The sequence below is a fragment of the Herpailurus yagouaroundi genome, unplaced genomic scaffold (assembly GCF_014898765.1).
Source record: "Herpailurus yagouaroundi ecotype Mexico unplaced genomic scaffold, PumYag 142, whole genome shotgun sequence".
NCBI classification, from domain to species: Eukaryota; Metazoa; Chordata; class Mammalia; order Carnivora; family Felidae; genus Herpailurus; species Herpailurus yagouaroundi.
In genome coordinates, this window is record NW_024412397.1 from 62,532,946 (window position 1) to 62,549,922 (window position 16,977).

Sequence of the window (16,977 nt, forward strand, 5' to 3'; positions counted from 1 at the left end):
CGGGGGGAGAGGGTTCCTCAGTGCTGTTCTCTTGGCAGGGTCGCGAGGCCTTGGAGTGGGTGATTGGCCGACTTAATACGGAGCTGGAGGGCCTGGCAGCCCCCGCCTGCGCCAGAGCGTGAAGCACCAGCGGAGCCCAGGACCCGGAGACGCAGGTGCAGCAGCAAGTGGCAGACGTTCACCCCCACCCCCCCAACTCCCCGCTCCGCCCCCGGCAGTGGGGCTGCGAATTCGCTCCACACTTGGTCTGTTGGAGCGAGCATGTGTGATCAGTGCATGGCTACTCTGGAAAGAGAGTGAATTTGCCAGATCTTGGTCTACGGCTTACATTTACCTTCTTTCTTTCTTTTTTTAAGTAGGCTCCATGCCTCCCCCCCCCCCCCCCCCCCCGGGTGGGACTTGAACTCCCGCGCGCTGAGATCAAGGGTTGCATGTTCTACTGACTGAGCCAGCCAGGTGCCCCTAGCTTACCTTTACTTTTATCTTTATTACTATTATTTGATGGAAAGTTTTGTTTACTAAACACGTTAGATTTCTGATATCCCTTCCCCAGAAGCCAAGGTATCAGAGTGTAAAAGGGAATGGCTTTCTCCCATCATTTTCAAATAGAAGTTTCTCTGGGTTTTTGTCCTGAGTCGGTTGTAATCACAGACCATGGATATTCCAGGTCTGGCTGTGGCTCTCGGATCCAGCGTCAATGCTCCAGGCGGTGGAACACCGTCCTTTCAACGCACGCTGTGTGTGGGGCCTCCGTGCCTGCCCCCGCTCAAGTTTGGGGCCATTCCACGAATGTGATAGCTGTTCTGCACGCACACTTAATTTACTGACTGATCTTGAAGATCAGTCTGTCTTGAAGACAGACCCTAGATTTAATTTAGGAGATGGGTTTTTAATTATATGTATACAGCGAATAACAAAGCATCCCCATTTCATTTTAGTTTCTGAACAAGAAATAGGGTACTTTTTTCGTTTTAACCAAACCAGTGTAGTTTTTTTTTTTAGAAGAGAAATGAGTTATCAGGAGAAACTATTTTGGTAATGTCCTATTACTTGCCTAATGCTTTATTTTATTGCCCAAAGCAAGAAATAAATCCAGAATCCTGCCGCCTTTCCTTAGTTTGCAGTGTTACCTCCCTGTTAGTGTGGCCTTTTGAGTTTGGTAGGAATAAAAGTTGAATACACCAGTTACTGTGTCAAATCTTCACCTAAACTAGAAGGCACTACAGCTAAACAAGAAGCTTCCTGTTGGAAGCTGGGCTTCCCAGAGCTCTGTGAGCGCTCTAGGCGATCCTGTGGTCTGTGTATTGGTACCTGTCTTCTGGTTAGGTAGCTACTTCCATACAAGCTTTCTAGAAGCAGAGCCAGGAGCTCTCTGGAAATAGGTTTCCCTTTTTGTAGGAAAATTGGTGGTACTCAATATTCTTTGAAGACTGTTCCACCTATGTGGCATTAGAACCAACTATTAAAACTGTATCTGATTTGCACCAGTGGCTTTTTGGCTTCTAAAGAGTAGATGACTATTTGCCTCCAGCATTTTTGTCCTCACATTAAGGGTTAGGCATGCTTTGATATAGGAGTTAATTGCTGGGTGTCTCTGTTAGGAGCTTCATTTCCCTCACCCCCTGAATAGTCTTCCCTAGCAGATCTCTCCTTATGGTTGAGCCTTAGTGAATGCCCAATATATTCAGAACAGGTGTTCATAGGTTCTGTTACAACTTCAGTATCCAAAGAGGAAGTAGGGTTATTTATTTGGGTGACTTTGGTGGCTGAGGAGATTACCCTTTGTGAGGCAGCTGTTGGATTATAGGTATGTAGGAGTAAATCTGGGCAGCGTGTGACTGCTTCAGACCGCTTCAGTTTCCTCCTCATAAAACGCAGACACTGAACCCAGCTCCAGGATCGAACCAGGGAGCAGACGTGAAGCACCTCAGTGCAGCCTCGTGGCACCTTGGTCCACGGTGCTGGTACCACTGGCGCTGGCCTGCCATTGGGCCAAAGAGTCCCCTGGGGGGGGGGCGCCACTGGGCAAGGCTAGAATTGGGAACACTGGGCTTCGCTGATGGAACACTTTTTGAAGCGAGGGCATATTTTAACTTTTATCTTCACTCGTAAAGAAGTAACTGTCCATGAGGCAATTGGTAAGACATTAATGAGTACAACTAAGGACTGATTTAGATTTCTGTCCTTCACTGCTCATCATGTTCTAGGCTTCTCTTCACCTATTATAGGACAGTCTGCTTAGGGCAGGGTTGGCAGACTATAGTCTATGAGCTAAGCATGGTTTTTGCATTTTTTAAAGAGTTGCAAATAAAACCCCCCCACATAGAAGAGTACGCAGCAGAGACCATATGAAGCCCACCAGACCTAAGACTTACTATCTGGCCCTTAAAGCCAACCCCTTTCTTAGAAATTCCACTGCATCTCTTAATCAACATAAATCAAACTAAATTTGTTCCCTTTCACCAAACTTTCTGCTCCCTCATTTCTAAGTAGTGCTGCTTCCATTTGCCAAGTACAAAACCTGAGTTATTTAAGACTTATTTCTCTGGCCCTTTCTGTAGCCATATGCAAACCAAACATTCCTTTAAAAGGTCTCAGATCAATTCTGTGTCTTCTCATTTCCCTGTCGAAGTCTGCTTTAGGTCTTATCATGCGGTGTGGCCAGCTTCCAAGACAGCCCCCAAGGAGGCTGCCTCCTAGTGGCCATGTCTATGGGTGGTCTCTTCCCACACTGAGTAGTGTGTGACCAGTGGGATACTGCAGAATACTCCACGATGCTCTGTGACTTCCCAGGCCAGGTCATAAGAGACGCTGTGACTTGTACCTTGCTTGTTCGTGCATCACCTGCTCTGGGGCAAGCCAGCTGCCATGTCATGAGATGCTGGAGGAGCCCAACAGGGAGGTCCATGTGGTTGGGAGCTGTGAGAGGGAGCCATCTTGGAAGCAGATCTTCTAGCCCCAGGGAAGCCTTGAGCTAACTACAGGCCTAGCTGATGTCTTGACTGCAACCTCTGAGATGCCCAGCCAGAATCACCCAGCTAAAGCTGCTCCAGATTTTGTGACCACGGAAACTTGTGAAATAAATGTTTTCTGTTTCAAGCTACAGTGTCTTGGGGTTAATTTGTTATGTAGCAACAGGAAGCTAATCTTCACTTTATATTAAATTTGTACAATCACTTTCTAACTCGTCCCCCTTTCCTTCAGTTTCACTTCTTGTCAGATTATTCCAAAATAATCTCATCATAATTTTCCTTCACTTAAAGAGCTACAGAGGTGTCTCATTCCTTTTTGGAAAAAGTCCAACCCAAGGCCTAGGCATTGGCCCAGATGACTCTGATGCAGGTGGGCATCAGGTTGTACTGTGGGCAATATTAGATCCTCTCTCCCCCCTGAACCCACTTTAAAATCAGCTTCCAGGACTCCTGGGTGTTTGTCAGTTGGTTAAGCATCTGACTTTAGCTCAGGTCACGATCTCACAATCTGTGAGTTTGAGCCCCGCGTTGGGCTCTGTGCTGACATCTCAGAGCCTGGAGCCTGCTTCAGATTCTGTGTCTCCCTCTCTCTCTGCCCCCTCCCCCACTCACCCTTTGTGTCTCTCAAAAATAAACATAAAAAAATTTTAAGATAAAATCAGCTTCCATGAATGTGTCCTTGACTAATACCAGCTTACAGCTTACTATATATTCCTAGACATTTATGCTGCCTTGGATCACTTTTTTAAACTGTTCACATATTTGACCAGTTTACAGTTCCTCAGGAGCCAAGATCAGATGTTCTGCTTTGCACACACAGTTCCGGCATTCATAAGTGCTTTGGTGATGTGAGGACTGAAGTTAGAATCCTAGCAGCTAATAAGAAATGCTGGATATGTAGCAGGGCTATAAGCACAGCTTAGGAGTTAGACCTCAGGCTGGATGCTGGGCTAGTGGTTTGACCTCAGGCATATGACAACCTTGTTATTCCTGTTTCTCATCTGTGAGAGAAGGTATTTATGGTACCTACTTCACAGTTGAGTATTCAGGGAGATAATGTGGCTGAGGGTGTTTAGCACAGTATCTGATATAGGATATGTGCTGAATAACTGGTAGCTACTGAAAATCAGCAAAATGTTTTTTAAATTATGTGTTAATAGTAACATAGCACAGAATATCTAATATCATAATGCTTATCTTCATAGCTTTCCTTATTCTCTTTTATTGACCAAATTGTTTTAATACGAGAAATTTGAAATACAGTTGACCCTTGAACAATGCAGGAGTTAAGAGTCACTAACGCCCCCCAGTCAAAAATCCCCATATAACTTTTGACTCCCCCCAAACTTAACTACTAATCGTCTACTATTGATCAACAGTCAATTAACACATATTAAACATATAAATATATGTATTCTATACTGTATTCTCACAATATAGTAAGCTAAAGAAAATATTAAAATCAAGAGAAAATACACTTACAGTACTTTACTGTATTTATGAAGAAGAAAAAAAAATCCACGTTAAGAGGCCCCACACAGTTCAAACCCATATTGTTCAAGGGGCAACTATAGTTTAATATTTTTAAAATTTCAGTCTAGTTGGCACATACACTTTTATCAAAATGTAATGATTACTAGTAAGAGTTAACTCCCATAATGTAAAAGAGGCAAGTGGTAAAAAAGTTAATGAGTACAAACTCAGTACTGATAAATATACCCCTTGCATTTAAGTAGTAGCTTCAATTATAGGTCTCTAGGGTCTCTATACATCTGTACATCCACCTGTTAGTGGGAAAAAGCTGCGTCAGGGAGGCAGGGCTGTGCATGGTGGCTCCACCCAGGAGCTCTAGAAGAGAGCCCAGAGAGGAATGTGTAGTGAGTGCCATGTAGGAGTCAGGTAGAAAACCCAGATTGGCAAGTAGGGTTTCTGGAGCTCCAAGTCAACCATGTCAATGGTGTGAGCTACCGCCTCAAGCTTCTCTATTCTAATTAGTTACTTTATGGCTGCAGTGATTTGTTGACTTTGAGGAAAGACAAAGGGGCTGTACGTGGCAGTTGTCTGATAAAGAGCACAGATTAGAACTGCACCGATTGTTTTGAAGACATGTTGATGGTTCCACCTTTGTATTTCTTTTTCTCATTTCCATACTGAACCTGCTAATTCGTTAGTTAATCCACTCCGCAAATATTTATTCAGCATCTGTTACATGCCAGGCATTTTTCCAGAAACTGGGGATATGGCAGTGAAGAAATCTGACAGAGATCCTTGTCTTCATGGAACAGTTTAGTAGGGTGTTAGCTAAGTGCAATGGAGAAACAATGCAGAAGAGAGGAGGGAGAAGTAGGAACTGTAGCAGGGAGACAGGAAAATTAAGAGGCTATTTAAGGCAGCCACTTGGGAGAGCAGGCACATTCTGTAGAGCCACACAAGACAGAACCAAGGAGTAAACAATGGGACTAAATTACATGGCTGAACTTCCCAACTATTAGAGCTGTTCAAAGATAGAACTTTACAGAAATAAGTGTCTCCCTGATCCTGAACATGTTTAAACAGAGCCAAGAGCTTGCCATTGGCTGGAGTGAGTGAGGATCGAATGCCTTCTTGGATCACTTTGAGCTCTGAAAGTCACTAGTAGAGTTCAAATTTGGTGGAGAAGAGAGCCAGGCAGGGATGGGGTCTACAGCACTGAGAGGGCCAAAGAGACAAGGTTCTTGGCTGGGGATCCCATTACTACACTGGGAAGTATAGATATTGGGGGACTCCCTGTAGTTGTGGTAACTGGCTCTTTGACCAAGCTGGATAACAAGAGTTGTCTGTTTGTTTACTGCCTCTTAAAGCAATGAAGACAGTCTGTTATATGTAGTTAGTTGCCCATATAGCTGCCTGGTTCTCTCTCTTTACATCTCTGACAGGAAAACACACCACATTGTGGGAACAAAGACTTGCCAGGTCTGACAAGGTCTTCCTGTTGCATAGGGTTGGGAGATGAACCTTCAGTAACCAGATGTTGTTAGATGTAAAACACTGTTTGTGTGTGTGTGTGTTTTAAATATATATCAACTTGTCTTTCCGAAATTTTTCTTCTACATTTTGGGAGATCTACTGAGGAATTTTTTTAGATTGAATTACAACTGACACACACAAGGACTCAGATTCTTTATAGTAATTGGTAAAGTTGATTTTTTTTGTCTTTGCCTCCCCAAGTTTCAAATAAATGCAGCATACTTTGTGCTTTTTCTTGCATTTGTGTATTATACATCATTAGGTTTGTCATAAACACAGAAATCTTGCTTGGAAAGTATCATCATTTCAGCCTTCACTTTAGTGAAAGGGCTGGCTTGGATGCACAAAGGCTTTTCTCAATTTCTTGTTACGGTTGGCTCAGGCCCTCCGCTGTTTACTGGTTGGTACCTATGTGGTACTGGTTGTTTGATCCAGTGTGTTGAATGCCTCTCCTGGATAAAACTGACCTTAGAGATCACCTCATCCAACACCCTTGCTTTAAATTGTAAGAAAATAAAATTCAGAAATGTTAAGGAACTTTCGCCATGTCAGATGGCTGTTCTGCTGTCAGGCCGGAGCACAGTGAAGTTAGAGCCATTTCAAATACTTGAAACCAGGTACCGCTGAAAGAACCTGCTTTGCTGACTACAGACTAGTTTTTTTCCATTATCGGGACGAAAGCTCATCCTGAAAAATCCTTTTCCCTAGCAAATCCCATTTTGGAACAGAGTAAGGTCCTGTTCTTACTGAGAAGGAAGTGTGTCTACCATTGGCTACACCTGGAGGAATATTTTAAGACTGTCCTGGGAGTCACATGGAGGCAGGATGCCTGCTGTGTTATGCCCACAGTGCCAGTCCAAATTTATATTCTGTGAATCTGACTTCTGAAATGACCTTGATACTGTGCTAGGAAGACTCGAGGCTTTTTCTCTCATCATGTTCCCTTTCCTTGGTGGGTAAGCTGGAATCTTCTTAGGCTTCCTTCTCTCTTTGGGATGTCTAAGATAAAAATTTCTTCCTTTTAAAAGTAGAAGTTATTCTGGGTTTTGTTTACGCCATTGGCTCTACACAGCAGTGGCTACGTTGTTCAGATATACCTGTGCAGAGCCTTGCTGTTCCTTCCATTTCTCCCACATGCTTCCCTGCAGCTTTTACACCATGTTTGCTTAGGAACTTGATATTCAGTGTGGCTCTACAGAAATTCTCAATTCATCTTTGGCATTTCCATTAGTCTGAATACTGCTGCTCCTGGGAGGAACTGGGATGTGATGTCCTCTGCTGTGTCACCCTAGGGGAAGGGACTGACAGACAATTCCTGCAGCCACAAGGGAACGCCAAAGCAAAGAATATATGGGAGGGCACACTTGAAGTGAGCAAGCTTGCTCAAGGTGGTCCCTCCTTGCCAGCCACACCCAAGGTGAGGGAGTTCCCTGCCTTATTTCAGTCCACAGACAATGAGATTCCTTAGTGCAGCTTGTGAGAATGCTCCCAGTGCAGGACCCATGGGGCCAGGGCCTCTGGGCAGCAAAAGAAATCTGAGCACGGAGTTGTGTCGAACATGGCATAAGTTTAAATATCCAGAGGATCTTTAAAAGGAACTTTTGATGCCCCACTTTTCAAGAGCCATGTCTTGTCAGTTCTGAAGCTCTTTTATTTACATTGCTTCAATAATGCTGAAGTGGCTTGGGTTTTGCTGCCAGCATCAAAATCCAACAGTAGAAAGAGAATTGCAGATTTTTTTTCCCCACAGTTAACATCTATTCTACATACGTAAATTATACATTGGGGTGCCTGGGTGGCTCAACTAAGCGCCTGACTCTTGATTTCTGCTCAGGTCATGATCTAACAGTTGTGAGATTGAGCCCCGAGTTGGGCTCTGGGATGACAGCACAGAGCCTGCCTGGGATTCTCTCTCTCCCTCTCTCTGTGCCCCTCCCCCATGTGCACACACGTGTGTGCTCTCAAAATAAATAAACTTAAAAAAAATTAAATACATAAATTATACATCATAGACATTTTAGTGGAATGAGCCAGAATAATAGTGCAAATCCAGTCTGCCATGCCATGCATCTGAACATTTAATTAGTGTAGGCAGAGTTTTATATTAAGTAGGTTCTTACCTCCTGAACTTTTTGGGTGGACAAAAGGAAGTTTCTAGACATGGGCCTTTGGCTAACATGGGGGAAGAAGGAGCATACCCTATATGAACATTATAATGAATCTGTGTGTGTGTGTGTGTGTGTACACCTGCACATTCTGCAGAGGGACAAGAACTAGAGTCTTTAAACACATCATATGTGCAATCAAGCCCTTTCCTAAAAATAGTTCTCATTACAAAATGCTAGACTATGATGCTTTACAACTATCTTCCTTCACTGGAGCTGAGAAGGGAAAAGACAGATACAGTTATTAAGGGTTACACAAAGCTTTCCTCTTTGTGGTATCCAAGTTTTCTGTATCTCTGGGGTCCAGGAGGTACAACACTAGGAATCTGACTTGGACTGAGAAAGTTTGTGAACACTGGAGAGAGAGCTGGACCCACACAAGTGTTTTGTTACACATACCTCACAGAGAAGCTTCAGTGGAAGATCCTAAAATATGCCTGACAAATAAAAGGATAGTGTGTGTAAATGAGTATCAAACTCAGTATCAGGTAATATTTGAGATATGTAAGTATCTTAAATGCTCTCTCTTTAGTTAATAAAAATATAACTTCCCTAAGTTCATTGTGGGTTTAATCTTCCTAATTTTCTCAAGCAATTTACATACTACAACAGGAAATTTTCTTATCACAGGACATTTTAGGAATGTATCCCTTGGGGAATTCTATTTGGAAAAAATAACAGAAGAGCTTTATCTTTCTATACATAATTTGTCTCCATGTATGTGACTTCTATGACAAAACGTTATACACTATTTACAGAATTTTAATTTCTTGTACTGTTGAGGGTTAAAAAGAAGTCACAGCTTCTTGGTTCCACAGCAGAGTTATGGCAGTGGCTCAATTTAAAAAAAATTTTTTCTAGTGTGGTCCTTGTCAGATTGTATGTCTCAAACCGATCATAACTTGTGGATGATACAGGTGTCTTCCCTTTCTAACCTAGGTGACTTCCGACAGCTAGTTACCGAAAGACATCACCATTTTACAACAGGAACTCAACACAGAAGTTATGATGGAAAGCCATTTTATTTTTCCCTAAAGTTATTTAAAATAAAAGACTTGAATGGAAAATGTTTAGTACCGATATGTCACCCTGAATGCCAGCAATACCTTGACTTTTATACACACAGGAAGCCAGGTCAAAGTCCAGTCAGTGTACAGTTTTGCATGAACAAAATTTTCTGCCATTTTGCTTTAGCAAATAGTAACATAATTTAAAACGCTCATGTCTCCTCTGTGGCACCTAAAATCCAGTCCTATATTTATTAATACAGTTAGAAAAATAAAAGCCTTAAAAAATTCATGGTATGAGTTCACGGTGCTAATCACACAGTCTCCTCAAAAGTAAGATCATTTTTAAAACTCCTACATAACAACCTTCTGGTTTAATTTGAAAGGCTTAAGACTTGAAATCTAGTAAGACTGTTAAGTCAATGTACATATCAATTATTTGACTTAATTTTTACTTGCCCTGGGAGGGTTAATTCCCATTGTCCACTGAATGAATGCCTTTCAAATATTAATAAATATATTACACTATTTACAAGCATTCTTAACCACTCTGACATGGGTAGAAAGTTAGGCCGTGGGGAAGGAACCACCTCCCAGCAGGGCAAGCTCCTGAGGTCTGGGACAAAAGGACGGTGCTGGAGGATGCACCAAGGGCTGCTTCAGTGTGCGTGCGAGCTCTCAGACACACCAGGCTCCTTTTGAGACCAGCTGGCCAATAATTTGTTGTTGCTGGATCAGGTATAAATGCCCAGTGGCCAGAAACCAGGAAAAAAAAGGAACACTGTGACGGTATGTTATTTTAGTAGTTAAGAAGAGGGAGGCAGTCCTAATGTCAGACTAGGCTAAGGATGGTGCAACCATGCTCCACAAGCTGTTGGTGAATCACCCTCGGCAGATTACCTAACTTAGTCGAGGTGATGGGTACATGTCATGGGTAAGGAAAGGGTAAATGTAAGAAATTGTTTTGGCAACGAAAAGTGATGTTAATTCAACGTCTGCAAGTTTAACTGTGCCACATACCCTCTTCTTACACGACTTTCTGCAAACTGTCTCAAGCAGACATACCATCCATTTCACAAACCTTGTTAATGCTGCTGAAGGACTTACATTCTAATGCTCTGGTAAGAGTGATCATGCCTAAATCAGCCCATACAGTATCATAAACCTGAAGAGGTGAAGCCAAAGATTGAGAGAGGCTAGATATCTGCCTTGTGAATGTAAACGAAATTCTCATTTGGGGGGCTTAGTTTCTTATGTTTTAGTAACAGCAGTAAACTAGTCATTATTTTAAAAAGCACACTATCTTGGGTCATGTCTATATATGTATACACATACCGTTCCTTTTCCTGGTAGTCATTTAGAGGTCCAAGCCTGGGGCCCTCAAAGGGCATGGCTTCCACCAAACCTTCTGGGGTACAGAGTCCAAATAGTCCCTTGGAAAATGTTATAAATTAGATTTGCCCAATATAATGTTTAAATCTCTTACACAAGAGTCTTTAAAATAATTTAAACACTTGCAAACTCAATAAGGGTTCTCTGGTGGCCCACTTTCACATGCAAACACAGACGAACTGTTAACATGCATTATTTTAGTCAATTGGTAAAGTTTATTTCGTTAAGTATAAGTAATTTTAAGCCATTTACTAAATTGTAAATTTCAATCCATTAAAAACTACTACCAGAGCAGTTCTGAGGTATTACTGTTAATCTAATATAGAAATGTTACTCTACTCTGCTGTGGTATGAAATGTGACTGCCATGCCTCTTATGTAATGGTGCTGTTGCAGTGCTGACTACAGGCGTGTCCTATAGCTTTCAGGAAATTATTGCGTATGTGCATTCACTGATTTTCCAAACATCAACGGCAATTTGGTCATTTCTAAGCATACTAAAATAATAAAGTACAGCTCCTGGAATGGGACAAACAAGCGGAGAAATTTCAGGTATATAATGCCATCCTCCAACCTACTTCATCAAAAACCCACCCTACTCACTCCAGTCATTTACAAGGGAAACTTGTGCAAAAAGCATCCAAAAAGCCTATTGGTGGGTTAATTTTCTTGTAATTTTAAAAGAACTAGACAATGTTTTTTCCCTTAAAATTCATTTATAAAAATAAATTAATTTCAGTTTGAGACCTTAGATACCAAATTGTGGCTTAATTTAGTCGTGATGGCTAAGACTATAAAGTTATGAAAAATGTAGCTGAAAACGGAAGAGCTCCAGCTCAGTCCCCGTGGCGTGGCAATAGCTGGCACCCTGTGCGGTCACAACCCTCCCCATAGTTACCCAAAACACACTCAACTTCTTGACAGACTTTTGGCGTTCCTTTCTCCTGAAACTCCCACAAAACTTTAATTTTTAGACCTCTGTTGCAAAACTACAAGTAACCATAATACATTCAAGAAAGGGAATGAAAACCTGTCACCCACTCAGGAGACACTGATCCATTGCACTGGAGCAAACACAGCAGCTTGGAGGAAAACGGTCACCCACTTGGGTGTACGGCTTATCCAGATGTTTTGCACTAGAATGCAGGCGTGAAGTCCCTCGGAGTCTTTATCTCAGAGCAACAATAATTTAAAGTCAGTTTGACAGTATGAACAAACCCTTCCAGGTTTTGTGCCATGAGATGATGAGCAGCCTGGCCCCGATTCCAGGTACCTGGTGTGTGGCGGGGCCTGGTCACTATGTACATTAGATAGGAACACTGTCAGGTGGAAATGCCAATATGACTTACTGCTTAGGACTGTGCTGACATCGATGCCTTTGTGAGGTTGATTTCCCACGTGAGAAGCTTTTTGCCTTAGTCAGGAAATTATCTGAGGGAACAGTAAGGAACTGAACTAAGGAAAAAGTTTCTGGCCTCCAAATCCACACACACACACACACACACACACACACACACACACACACACACAAGCAAGTTTCAAACTACTGTTATCTCTCAGTGCAAAGGAGCAATCGGCTGACCTGTCACATACCATCAATCGATATGAACACAGCATTCAGTCTGTGGAACAACGTGACGCAGCAAAAACCTGATCTAATGCGAATTCAAGCCTATTAACTAAGACCGCAGCAAGGAGACAGTGCAGCTCAGTGTTTCTCCCGCGCTAGTGCCGACTCTGAACACAAAGCAACCGAAAGGCACAGGCTCAGATTTCATTGATAGTCCTCTCTGAAGGGCAGTATTCCGAGGGGCCCGGTGAGGACATATAGAAAGACTGTGTTTTCCTTTTTAATCGTGCTCTTTTGTTGGCCAACACCAGGCTGCGCCGGCTCGAACTGATGATTTCCGAAATGAACTTTTTGCAGTCTACGCACACCTCCATAGTACTCCAGTCCTCCATCAACTCTTTGGGAAACTGTAGTTCTTCATCTGATTTGTCCACAGACTTAGATTTTGAGGAGAACCTGGAACAAAACAAAATGTTCTGAATCCAGTATCATTACTCACAGTTCTCTTGCAATACTGAGCAACTAGGTGCAAAAAAGGTAAATTTGCTGCCAAAACATTTTACTGAATGGGTGAGTCACCTCATGTGTTTCCAAAGGAAGAATTTCTAATTGGGGATAAAATTCAAAATATTTTTTTAAAAAAGAAACCAGGAAACATGCTTTATTAAGAAATAATAATACTGAAAACTCTTAGTGTCCCTTCTAGAATTTTTGGAAAAAAAAGACATTCAGAGTATTCACCTGATTAACATACATGACGTCTAGTGGACTTTAACAATGAAAATGAAACAAAGTGCATGTTGCTAACGTCCTCTGGGTGATTCAGAAGGAACTTCAAGTTTTTTTTTCCAGTGGCCCTGTGTCAGGGTTGATGAACATTAGTTAACTGTAGATGGTGGGGCAGATTACAGTAAGCTGAGGTAAATATGTCTTACCCTGAAAAGTTATCTAGGGACCAGCTTTCTCAACATTTTTGCGTTTCTCAAATACACCTTCCCCTCCCTAATAATTCTCTAATTCTCTACATTTGGATGACTAATTATTTGGATTCCAGAGAGCTGGAGTTCACCAGACCTCATCACAGTAATTGTTCTGGGCAATTTTTTGAAATAACTAGGAATCATCTACTCGTTTACTACTTTAGTAAAACCAAACAGGAACCTAGGTGTGGAGTATGTACAGAAAGGAACAACAATGTGTCCCGTCGCCTTGAGCTCACAGGTGATGATCCACAGTTGGAGGCCACCACAGAGCAGCAGTGTCTCAGGGCAGAGTGGGCAGCACAGGGGCAGCAGTGCCGGGCACAAGTTACCTGCTGGGCTCACAGCTTCCTTGCCTTGCCGCCCACATCTGTGGTGTGCAGGAGTGGGGCTGCCCAGCGCTCAGCACCTCCCTGACAGGGGGCAACTGGTGCATAAAACCCCAACCTTTTTGGCTTGTGAGTATGTGAGTACGTGAGCCGAGCTGGCCTGATCTCCATCCTTTCTTAAGGACCAACACTAACCTTACCCTGCATTAAACGCAAAGGGACTGATATTCAGGTTTTTTTTTTAATTGCCATAAAGCTCTTGGCATAAAGCTTTATTTCTGCCTTATTTACAATAGGAAGATAAACCAAAGTTCTTGCAGACCACTGGAAACCAAGACCTAAACAGATTTGCTTTCAAAACTAAGGATGAAAGAAGACAACTTCAGGTGCAGGTTTTCAACTACACTGAAAACAAGGTCAGTTTTAAAGATGACTTTTAGAGAACACACAAAAGTAATTACCTCTAAAATAGAAAAAAAAATGATGACATTCAAGTATGCTTCAAGTAGCTAGCTATTATCCCTTGACAAGTTACCTTTGGGAAATTTTGAAGATTTGTGCGCAAGTCAAGACTATATTAAAACCAACCACCCAACCTAAAGCACCCTGAGCCCAAACCCTACTTTGTCACTGGTTCTCAAAAGGAACGTTCTTCCTTTACAGAGTAAAGTCTCAGGTGTCTTACTCACCTGGCAATGCTCCGGAGTGGGCGATGGTGGCCAGTGGGGGTTTTTTCTGGCCTCATGCAACTTTCCCCTCTTTGCAAGGTAGAAGGTCCCAATGAAAAGATGGGAAGAGTGGAGTATGGTTTAGAGGGCAGCCGCATCTATTATCCCAAATGAAACCAGAGTGAGCAGTACTGTTAAAGAGGTAGACTCCTTAAAATTAACACAAGTTATAATTTTGCCAAGCTTAGCTTACCTTTTTGCAACACTGTGAACACACGGGCCTGTACACAAAATCAGAAGTGTTACTCAGCATTGACGTGATGAGACCGGAGAGTGAGAGAAGTCAATGGCTGTGCAGTTGTGAATTTCTATAACAAACTGCAAAAACTCTCTTGTTCTTCCACCAGAATGTAACGGACTGATACAACCGTGGATTGCCAAGGAGACAATCTGTGAAAGTGAACTCTTACACTGTTTCCTGGAAAAGGATCAACTCTCATCTGTCTGGGATTTTCTTACTTGTCTATCTAGGGAAGGATCACGTGACAATCACATCTACTTTTTGTGTTTAAACAAGACATATGATTATTAGGATCACCTTAGTTATGTAAAAGAAGTACATGCGGAGAAACATTTTCCAGCTATAACGCTAAGTAACTGTTTGCTCTACTCTTTGAAGAAATCAGTATTACTAACCCACAAGCACAATACGATGTGATAACAAATTGGGGTAATTTCTAATACTGTTCCTGTGTGGAAAAATGACTAAACAGTGAATGTAAGTAGTATTTATTTACATCAATTACAAAAAACCTTACCTCTTACAGAACTGACAGGTATAAGACCAGGTGAAGAAGGAAAATCTCCTGGTTCGGCAACAAAAGCAGAGCTAAAAATACAAATTTAAAGGGAGAGAAGAGCATTGCCAACAGTTAATTTCCTAATTTACATGTCTAAATATACTTTTACATATTAGGGACCTTTAGCAGACAGAAGGAAAAAGAGAATTCAGAAACCCTGTTTTCAAGTTTGGCTCTGTAAGAATTATAATTTGGCTATTTACTTATAATTCCACTTTTAAAAGGTAATAAAAGGCTATAGCTCTCAGAGGCTCATCATCATGGAATCAATCTGAAGAAGGTTCTGAAACAGACTCTTCCATTTTTCAGATGTATTTTCTTTATAAATCCTTTAAAAGTATAACAACTAAATGCAGACATGATTTTATGAAGGCATGCCACTATTTATTATGGTTGTTTTAAGTCTTCCAAAGTTTTTGATTTCTCAGAGAGAAACAAAAATACTCTCTTTTGTAAGCAAAGCAGAATAGGAACTGTGTAGTATAGGGTAAGCCTCTTACCTCCTGAAATCCCCTAAAAGTCCTGTACCATCTGGCTGCCAGCAGACCGCTCCCTCAGGAGACCAGGCCTGGGACTCACCATTCCTCTAACCCTACTTATCAACCAACTTTAAACAGCTCTACCTTTCCTTTTTTCAGGGCGGTGTAGACATCTTTATACTGTTGGTATTTTTCCAGCTCTGCCTTCACCAGGACCTGACGAATATGCATCACTTCCTCCACAGTAAGAGCTAGGCATTCCACTGGATAGCAGAATTCCTCCTGAAATTCAAAATTCCACATGAATAAGAAACTCCCACCCCCTTTTCTGGCACTGCACAGTTTCCCTTCAGATCAGACACCTGGTTAGTAGCTCCAGAGAAGAAAAGAGGTTTCCCAATGAACACTGGAACAGAGCTGGCTCACTCTGGGGACCACATAATTTCTAATTACACTAAGACAACAGATGGCAGAAAACTTCTGGGGACCATGTCAAACATTATAACCTATAGAAATTTCCAGGAAAGGAAAGTTCCTCACATTTGAGTACATATTTTGCCTCAAGTTTCTATTTCATTAAGCAGAGCTATGTATCTGTGTAATGAAATCTTGAAAGAACATTTTCTTGTTCTAAAACAAATTGACATCTGTTTTCTCCCACAATTCTGCAAAGACATTGCTTCCTGTTATTTGTATACTATATGCTAATACTTACATAACAAATCTACAACATTGGTACTATTTAGAAAACTGGTTTGTGGTACCCAGAATAGCCAAAAGGAGGTGGTTAGTAATTTATACCGAGAAGCATTATTTAGTGGTAAGTTACATCAGCACATTGAGAAAAATCCTAATGGTATGAGCAGAACTGAAACATGTAACTACTGGTGCAGTTTCCAGCCAAAAAGCAACCTCTACAGGCTGCACCACGGTTCTCTAGATTTCTGTTATTACTTTTAAACAACTGCTGAATGTACAATCAGCACTGGAAAGATGTGGAGAAAATCTTAAGAATTCCACAATAAATATTTATGCTGGCTGTCTTATGGTAATGGCTTCCCTAAAAACAGCTGAGGAAGATGTTGATGTAACTGATCCCACTGAATAAAGAGCCTCACCCCCATCTGCTCCCCATCCGGCCCTGTGTTTGATTGGTGGATCTAATAGAAAGACAGAACGGTCTTGTGCATTCTCACCCTGCCAGGCTTCACAGGGGCCATTGTGGTGTAGGGACACTGAGACTTAATGTTCTCAGTGCAAACACATTATAATTCACTCCCACACACACACAATAGCATTGCTCACAGGCATTCTGGAATCAAACAAGCCAAATGAGAAAGCACATGACTATGAATGCAGTCAGTTTATGGAGCTTTAACATTCAGTTCTGTCTTTCAATCAGAAAAAACAAAAACAAATCTAGGTTGCAAACTTGATAAACATTAGCATTTACTAAAAAAAAAAGTAGTTTGAAGAACTGCTTCTTACTAACAATCAATACAAAATCACGTCTGGTCAGGCTAACTTTAAATTTGCTTAAAAATGTTTTG

General features: G+C 41.7%; 2 protein-coding genes across 10 annotated transcripts in view; one reads left to right on the forward strand and one right to left on the reverse strand.

The window, feature by feature from the left end:
• Positions 1 to 14,512, forward strand: part of PRELID3A (PRELI domain containing 3A) — a 43,264-nt gene extending 28,752 nt beyond the window's left edge. Inside the window, exons 6-7 of one of the 4 annotated variants that reach the window (XM_040479463.1) lie at positions 39 to 155; positions 14,496 to 14,512. In XM_040479463.1, coding sequence (XP_040335397.1) covers positions 39 to 122 — 84 coding nt within the window. In that variant the 3' untranslated portion in view covers positions 123 to 155; positions 14,496 to 14,512. Of the gene's footprint in view, positions 1 to 38; positions 3,104 to 9,082; positions 9,180 to 14,495 lie in introns of those variants that run through there. The other 3 variants (XM_040479462.1, XM_040479460.1, XM_040479459.1) reach the window with 3 other exon arrangements.
• SPIRE1 (spire type actin nucleation factor 1) overlaps positions 9,147 to 16,977 on the reverse strand; it is a 203,493-nt gene continuing 195,662 nt past the window's right edge. For 4 of the 6 annotated variants that reach the window (XM_040479443.1, XM_040479444.1, XM_040479445.1 and 1 more), the window contains 5 exons: positions 15,572 to 15,709; positions 14,907 to 14,977; positions 14,342 to 14,369; positions 14,110 to 14,246; positions 9,147 to 12,567 (listed from right to left, as the gene is read on the reverse strand). In XM_040479443.1, the coding sequence (XP_040335377.1) occupies positions 12,309 to 12,567; positions 14,110 to 14,246; positions 14,342 to 14,369; positions 14,907 to 14,977; positions 15,572 to 15,709 (633 nt within the window). In that variant the 3' untranslated portion in view covers positions 9,147 to 12,308. Of the gene's footprint in view, positions 12,568 to 14,109; positions 14,247 to 14,341; positions 14,370 to 14,416; positions 14,523 to 14,906; positions 14,978 to 15,571; positions 15,710 to 16,977 lie in introns of those variants that run through there. The other 2 variants (XM_040479447.1, XM_040479448.1) reach the window with 2 other exon arrangements.